Here is an 8,167-nt window from a genome sequence, read left to right as displayed (position 1 = left end):
CTTATTGTTTTGATTTAGTTGTCCTTTCATGCTGGGAGGTTGAATCAAGGCTTCAGACATGCTTAGCAATATTTATTACTAGGCAAAAGAGATTCTTAATCTTGACTGACACACAAAACACAAACTCTTTAGGCTGTTCTATTGGTCTTTAAGGGGCCAATATCTGCGAGATGGATCACAAATCCCTTGAAAAACTGTTGGGATCAAGGACCTCTAAATCCCACCTCCTAAAATCTACTTAGACTCATACGCAATCAAAAATGAAACCTTTAAGATGAATATAAGTTCAGGTGGACCACAGAGTTAGCTAAGTACCAACAGCTAATCAAGGTTAATCAGTATGGCCCTTGGGCATTGTAGTTTGGATCTGGATATATACTTGGCTAATAGAGCACCAAAGTGGATGATGAATGCCGGTTATTTTGCAGCAAACCTAGGATTTTGCTGGTTGCCTTGCAGTTGAGGTGTCCAGAGGTGAGGGCACCAACAGGCTGTAACTTTTAGACCAGGTAGTAGTAGTACATGGAATATTAAAGGTGAAGTTCACCAGTGCGCTGTGTAAAAGAATATGCATTGTGCTGATTTAACAACAGCTTCCCCCAGCAATCACTTCTGTAGTCATAGAAATATTCAGTTCGAGAGACAGACAGGAAGAGCAATCTATTTCATGCATTGCTGAGTTACCCAGAAGAGAAGAAAGGGACTAAAGGCATTCACCCATGTCACCTCTTTGATGACCTGTCCATGTATATTTTGGGAGTAAGCAACGTGGTCAGATGTCTGCATGCAGGGAATCATTAATGGCTCGGGGGTACTGGAGCAGGTAGTGGAACTGCAGCTTCTAGCCTTCTGAACAGAGCAAGGAGGATTTTACCATCCAGCACCCATCACACAATTACTTTTCTTAGCCTTGAAGTTCATCTTTTCACCTAAAGATGAATCCCTAAACTGGAACCTAACCAGGGACAGGTGTTCAAATTTGTCAGGCTTACAGTCATAAAATTGCAGGAGATTCACACAGCAGTAAGCAACAGCATGGTAATGTTAAATAAATATATTTCTCTAACAAGAAAAAAAAAAGATCGCCTACAAAAATTCAACTTAAAAGCCATCCCAGAAGAAATATAGAATATTATTTATCCAAAATAAATAAGGTAGGGTCACTGAATGCCTCTTCACGGATCAATTCACAGATCATATATGGAAATATATTTATATTATCAAGAAAAATACATTTTTAGATGGTCCAATACTTAGCACGATTTGAAATCTATTTCCCATGTGGCCAAGAGTATTCATTGGCTATGTGATAAAAATTAAGCAAAATTAATGTGAGAGAAATCTTTATTTTAAACAAAACGTTTCTGTTCATTTTTGCTATTTCCCACACTGAGTTCTTGGTTTATTGTGTCGTCTTCCTGTAAAAAGAAAGGTGTAGTCACAGTTTTTAAAACAAAGAAAGGGTCTCCCAGAAGTGCAGATCTCACGTCCAGTCCTCGCTTCCTCTCTGATATTTGTCCCTAGAAATTCAATGGCAAGGGAAAAGGTCAAGGTAAGAAGGGACTGGACAATGGAGAACGGAGGGAAAAGCTTGGCGTAACCCAGGAAAAACTTGAGATAATTCCACAAGAGAAAAAAAAAAAAAGGTAAAAAAAAAATGTCAACAGTTCTCCTAGAAGCTGCAGCTCCTCCCCAGTAAGGAGAGAAAGCAAGTTCATATACGGAGAAGGGGCTACTTTGGGCCTCAGAGGTTACAAAGGCCCTGAATGATTGACAGGACCCGCTGCGGTGGGATGAGGTAGGAGTAGGATAAAGGAAAGGGCTTGTGCTCTTGGTGGGAGTGGAATTCGGGGACCCAAGCTTACTGGTGATGAGGCTCTCACGTGACCAAGAGCTGACGTGGGCAAAGGTACTTAAAGCCTTACGGCCATTCCTGCCATCTTCCTCCGGGTACCAACGCCATCCAGGCTGTGGTCTGCCAGGTGAGAAGGAGAAAATTCCCTGAGAACTGGCCAGGTGAGTGATAAAATGGACATTCTCTGGCCCCGGGAGATAGAAATCGCCTAGGGATGCTGAAGGCCAAAGCCACAGGCGCCTCTGCACTCTCTGAGGGCCGAGGTTTTCCAGACTCAGGGATCTCCTGCGCAGCGGATTTTGGTGGGCAGCGGGGGAGGGGAGAAATAGCATGAAAGGACTATCGTGTTTATAGACGAAACCGCTTGCTTCTCTTGCGGTTTTATTTTGATATTCCGCTCGGCTCCCTTACTTGCCGTGCTGTTCTGAGAGGAGGGGGCAGGAGAAGTAAAACGTGGTAGCACATACAATGCCAGCAAAGGGGGTTGGGATCGGGCAACCAGCGGGGTTTGAAATTTGGAAACAATTGGTATTTTTCACCCCCACTCTCCCTTTTCAGACACCTTGCTGCCACAACCCTGCTCCCTCCCCTCCCCTCCCCTCCCCTTCCCTCCCCTCCCATCCCAGCCCCCCTGCCTTTCTAGGGCGCTAGGAAATGGGTGTGCCGGCTTCTGTGGGAGAGATGGAGGAATTAGCGCTGTATGGGCTCCACAGGATGGGGGACCGTGAGAGAATCTGGTATTAAAACGCCATGCTTCCTGCCAAGCTGCTTTCCAGACACCTGCGGCCCACCAGGCCTTCATCCTGGTCTTTTCGGCCCTGAAAAAGGAATTAGGGTAACGCAAGCTAAAGAAATGGCGGTTGTCTGGGGATTTGGGGGTGGGGGTGGGAGTGGGAGGTGGAGCTCAATGCAGAGAAACCACAGAATATCACGACCCTGAAACTGAGGGGGCGGGCCTAGAGGCCCTTGCTCTGCAGGCCGGAGCTAGGCCAGGAAGATGGGAGGGGGGTGAAGAAAGGCTGAGCATAAGGGGGGAACACTAGAATATCTGGCAGGAATCCCCCCCTGCTTCATCTTAGCCATCTCTCGCCTTGCTCGCTCCGCTTCATTGCAGCAGTAGAAGGGGTGTGGCGCTGTGTCTCCGGAAAAAATGGCGGCCAGAGGTGGGGCGAAATAGAAGGGGGCGTTGAGGCCTGGGGAGCCTGCGCAAATGGGGGGAGGGGACTAGGATGAGTGGGATGTGAGAGACTAGAAGAATTAAAGGAATCGAAAGGTGGGATTCTTTGCCATTGTGGTGTGCAGAGGGGAAAAATCTAACCCTAGAACTCTCGTTCTGGATGCCGATGTGCCCACCAGGTTCTGACTCTTGCCCCTGCAGTCTGTATTTCTGCCCTTCAGCCCGTCCTCAGCGTGAAGCTCTGGCGGAATTAGAGGAAGGAGAAAGACCTCTGAATTCTTGCAGGTCAGTGTTGGGGGGTCAGGTGAGAACTGGTGATCCCCGGGTGTGGATGTGGCAGAGACTAGAACACAGAACCAGAATACTTTCCCCTGATTCTTTTCTTTCTTTTAGACACTTTTGTCCTGGACTGGCCTTTTTGGTGCAGGAAAGGGGGCGTGTGGTATCTGTTTTTGTAAGTTGGGGGAGAATAGGAGGAGTCCTAAGGGGTTTTTGGGGGGTGGCACCAGAATGCAAGTCAGGGAAGAAACAACAATCTGTCTACCCAAGGTTCAAAACCACCTGTCGTCTATCCACAGATCTGTCTACCTTTAGGCTCTGCAGCTTCGAGCACAGTGGAAGTTGTTCCTGACCCCAGGAAGCTGGTATGTACATGAGCACTATCTGAGGACATTCGAATGGGGGTAGGGGTATTGTAGGTGAATCTCCAATGAACCCCCTTCTCTGCCAGGCTTCCATAGTATCTCCTCCCTATTTAGGAACAAATAAATTATGGGTAGTGGCACTGGGAAGGTGAACTAGAATTGAAGATACAACCTGCAGCTAATCTCTAAATCAGCAAGTGCAGGCTGCAACACCTTTGTCCCCAAGCTGTCGCCTCTCATTCCTAATGTTTACTCCTACTAGGTCCAGCTCAGCTTGCAGCCGCAGAAGAACTTTCACACCTGAGCTTTGAGAACCTTGATTTGACTGGCTTACACATTTCACTTAAGCAAGCCAGTTCCACAACCTGGATCAGAGAATCAATCCTTCCAGGTGTACCATGAGCCGAGCTCGGGATGCTGGCTGCGTAGCTGCTGGGATAGTAATCGGGGCTAGTGCCTGGTACTGTGTCTACAAATACACTAGGGGAAAAGACCAGAAGAAGAAGAGACTGACCAAGCCCAAGAACCGTGCCTCTGTGGGTACTGGAACCAGGGCTAGAACTGGGTTAAGAGCTGGATTCACAATTGACCTTGGGCCAGGATTCAGTCCCCCAACACCAGTCAGTATTGAGACAATGAACAAGGCCCAAGAAGAAGCATCCAAACTTGCCACAGCTGTAGCTGAAGAAGTGGCACCAGCTGCACCCAGTCCTAAGGTTCAGAATGGGGCAGAAAGTAAAGTCCAGGAGGTAAATGGTGCTGGAACTAAGGCTAATAAGGAATCAGTAGGCATGACTTCAGCTGCCTGTACAGTTACACCTCCTCCCAAGGTGGTAGGGGCTCCCACTGCTGCAAGGGCTCCAGAAGTAATAGGGGCTCCCAAAGTGGTGGAAGCTCCCAGCACCACAGAGGCTTCTGGGGTAGCAGTAGCCCCTGGGCCAGCAGTATCTCCGATGGTTGCCCAGTCTCCTGGGCCAGCAGCACCTTTACCATCAATAGTGTCTCCTGGGCCAGCAGCAATTCCCTGGGCAGTAGCACATCCCGGGGCAGTCCAGGCTACTGGGCCGGCAGCACCTCCCATGGCAGTCCAGTCTCTTGTTCCAGCAGCACCTTCCTGGGCAGTAGTAGCACCTCCTGGGGCAGTCTACATTCCTGTGGCAGCCCACTTTGCTGGGCCAGCAGCAGCTTCCAGGGTAACCCAGTCTCCTGGGACAGTGATACCTCCCCTTCCACCCCCATCATCAGTACTTCCCAGGGGAGTCCCATCAGTGCCTGGCAGAACAGTCCAGTCTCCTGGGGCAGCAGTGCATCCTGTGACAGCCCAATCTACTGGGGTAGTAATGCCTCCTGGGGCAGTCCAGTATTCTGGGGGAGTAGTGCCTTCCGGAGGACCAGCAACTCCTAGGGCAGCAGCGTCCACCCAGAGGACAGCAACCACAGAGGTCACGCAGGTGCCTAGGGTGGCAGCAGCTACTGAAGCCACAGAGACTTCTAGGATAGCAACACCTGCTATGGTAGCTGAGGCTTCTCTGCCCATGCATTCTGGCGCTGCAGGGCTTCCCGGGACTTCAGGGTCCTCTAAGACAGCAGCCACTGGCAAGAAAACAGCCCCTGGAGCTCACACTGGGGCTATACCTAAGGCTGGGTCAGCCACTGGAGCTGTGCCCAAAGGTGGAGGCAAGGGTGGGAACAAGAACCGGAGTGGAGGCAAGGGCAAAAATAGGAAGAACAAGGTTGAAGTGGATGAACTGGGGATGGGTTTCCGTCCTGGTGATGGGGCTGCAGCAGCTGCTGCAGCTTCTGCTAATGGGGGGCAGGCTTTCCTAGCAGAGATTCCTGAATCTGAGGAAGGGGAATCTGGGTGGACTGATACAGAGTCAGATTCCGACTCTGAGCCAGAGGTCCAGCAGAGAGGGAAAGGGAAGAGAACCATTCCCATGCATAAGCGCCCCTTTCCATATGAAATCGATGAGATTCTAGGTGTTCGAGATCTCAGGAAAGTCCTGGCCTTGCTTCAGAAATCAGACGATCCCTTCATTCAGCAAGTGGCCCTGCTCACCCTGAGCAACAATGCCAATTATTCATGTAATCAAGAGACAATCCGAAAGTTGGGAGGCCTCCCAATTATTGCAAACATGATCAACAAAACTGACCCCCACATTAAGGAAAAGGCCTTAATGGCCATGAATAACCTGAGTGAAAATTACGAAAACCAGGGCCGACTTCAGGTGTACATGAATAAAGTGATGGATGATATCATGGCTTCTAACCTGAACTCAGCAGTACAGGTAGTTGGGCTAAAATTTTTAACAAACATGACTATTACTAATGACTACCAGCACCTGCTTGTCAATTCCATTGCAAACTTTTTCCGCTTGTTGTCTCAGGGGGGTGGAAAAATCAAGGTTGAGATTCTGAAAATACTTTCAAACTTTGCTGAAAATCCGGACATGCTAAAAAAACTTCTTGGTACCCAAGTGCCGTCATCATTTAGTTCCCTTTATAATTCTTATGTGGAATCAGAAATTCTTATTAATGCCCTCACTCTCTTTGAGATTATCTTTGACAACCTCAGAGCAGAAGTGTTCAACTACAGAGAATTCAACAAGGGGTCCCTGTTTTACTTATGTACCACGTCTGGGGTGTGTGTCAAGAAAATCCGAGCCTTAGCAAATCACCATGACCTCTTGGTGAAAGTGAAAGTTATAAAGCTGGTAAACAAATTCTGATTGATCTGTGCACTCAAGCTGTGTGATCTCAGCGTCACAGTCTGGAAGCATTAACAGTGAGATGCTACTTCTTTTCTACTTGTGTGTGTAGTATAGGAATTCTTCAGCTGCCAGTTTGGAATAATGTATCATTCGGAGTGATGTGATCTGTGATAGTCACTAGCTTTAAGCTGAACCATTTTCTGAATACCAAATAGTCATGTAGTCTTGTGATTTGAATTGTGCTGCTTGGGTGGAATATTTTCCCTGGGTCCTCTATGTGAACTGATAGCAATCCTGTCCATGAATGGCCTATTTAGCGCTTACTTGTTTTGACTTGAATTTTGTCACCAAAGACTTCATATGTGTACCATCAATAAAGTGTATGTTGCAAATAGCAAGAAATTGTTCTGGTGCTTTAACTCTGGCTTCAAAGGTAAGGAACATGGACTACTTACTAACAGTACCTGGGCATAGGCTCAGGGTCAGGTGCTTGTTATTTGGGAGGATGAGCAGAACATCAATGAAGGACACACTTAATATTAACGTGTAGGACAGCATAGAAGAGTGGCCTAGAAAGGAGAAATGATATGAAGAAAGATGTAGAGGTAGGAATAATGTTCCTCTGATAGGGGAAAGCTAGTTTCCCTCAAACAGAAAAACAGAACCCGTGGAAGAGAGCAATTATGATAAAGATGATAATTTAGGGGGAAGAAGTTCTTTTTGTTTTCAAGGTTGTAAACCTTCAGCTTGGGTACCAAAATATTCTGTTATTCAGGGTGCAACAAGACACTTTAAAATGTACATGAAAAAAAAAAAGTCCTTGCCTCACAAGTATGAGGACCTGGGTTTGATCATTAGAACCCACTTAAATGCTATGTGTGATACTCTCCACTTGTAATTCTGGCCCTGGGGGTGATTAGACAAGAAGATCCCTAGGCCTCACTGGCCAGCCATGATTGGATCTATACACCCATTAAAAGACATGACTTTTTAAAAAATTATTGGCTATTTTATTTAGTTACATTTCAAATATTGTCCCCCTTCCCGAAACCCCCATCCTCTCCCCCATCCCCCTGCCTCTATGAGGGTGCTCACCCACTCACCCACCCACTCCTGGCTCACAGCCCTAGCATCCCCTACACTGGGGTGCTGAGCCTCCATAGGACCAAGGGCCTCCCCTCCCAATGATGACAGATAAGACCATCCTCTGCTACATATGCAACTGGAGCCATGAGACCTTCCATGTGTATTCTTTGGTTGGTGGTTTAGTCCCTGGGAGGGTTCTGGTTCGTTAATATTGTTGTTCTTCCTATAGGGTTGCAATCCCCTTCTGATCCTTCAGTCCTTTCTCTAACTCTTCCATTGGGGTCCCGGGCTCAGTCTACTGGTTGGCTGTGAGTATCTGCATCTGTATTGGCCAGGCTCTGGCAGAGCCTCTCAGAGACAGTTGTATCAGGCTCCTGTCAGCAAGCGCTTGTTGACATCAGCAATGGAGTCTGGGTTTGGAGTCTGAAGATGGGATGGATCCCTAGGAGAGACAGCACTATGTTGTTCATAGCAGGCTTATTTATAATAGCCAGAAGCTGGAAAGAACCCAGATGTCCTTCAACAGAGGAATGGATACAGAAAATATGGTACATTTACACAATGGAGTATACTCAGCTATTAAAAACAATGAATTCATGAAATTTGCAGTCAAATGGATGGACTAAAAAATATCATCCTGAGTGAGGTAATCCAGACACAAAAGAACACACACTGTATGTACTCACTGATAAGT

At 47.4% G+C, this 8,167-nt stretch overlaps 1 protein-coding gene across 2 annotated transcripts; it reads left to right on the top strand.

Annotated features, from left to right (window-relative positions):
- Positions 1 to 1,889: 1,889 nt before the first annotated feature.
- Positions 1,890 to 6,783, top strand: Armcx2 (armadillo repeat containing X-linked 2). 2 transcript variants are annotated; one of them, XM_034485312.2, is made up of 6 exons: positions 1,890 to 2,016; positions 2,414 to 2,690; positions 3,212 to 3,317; positions 3,426 to 3,486; positions 3,611 to 3,676; positions 3,939 to 6,783. In XM_034485312.2, the coding sequence occupies exon 6, from the start codon at positions 4,075 to 4,077 to the stop codon at positions 6,403 to 6,405; it is 2,331 nt and encodes a 776-aa protein (XP_034341203.1). In that variant the 5' UTR covers positions 1,890 to 2,016; positions 2,414 to 2,690; positions 3,212 to 3,317; positions 3,426 to 3,486; positions 3,611 to 3,676; positions 3,939 to 4,074; the 3' UTR covers positions 6,406 to 6,783. The 2 variants fall into 2 exon arrangements, with proteins under 2 accessions (XP_034341203.1, XP_034341204.1); XM_034485313.2 differs by lacking the exon at positions 3,426 to 3,486.
- The last annotated feature ends 1,384 nt before the right edge of the window (positions 6,784 to 8,167 follow it).

This window comes from Arvicanthis niloticus, chromosome X (assembly GCF_011762505.2).
Source record: "Arvicanthis niloticus isolate mArvNil1 chromosome X, mArvNil1.pat.X, whole genome shotgun sequence".
Taxonomy (NCBI): Eukaryota; Metazoa; Chordata; class Mammalia; order Rodentia; family Muridae; genus Arvicanthis; species Arvicanthis niloticus.
Note: the sequence above shows the minus strand (reverse complement) of the source record. Positions and strands in the feature narration are given on the sequence as shown.

Excerpts from the sequence above, each read along its gene's own strand:
- Armcx2 (XM_034485313.2), top strand. The coding sequence starts at position 4,075 with ATGAGCCGAGCTCGGGATGCTGGCTGCGTAGCTGCTGGGATAGTAATC.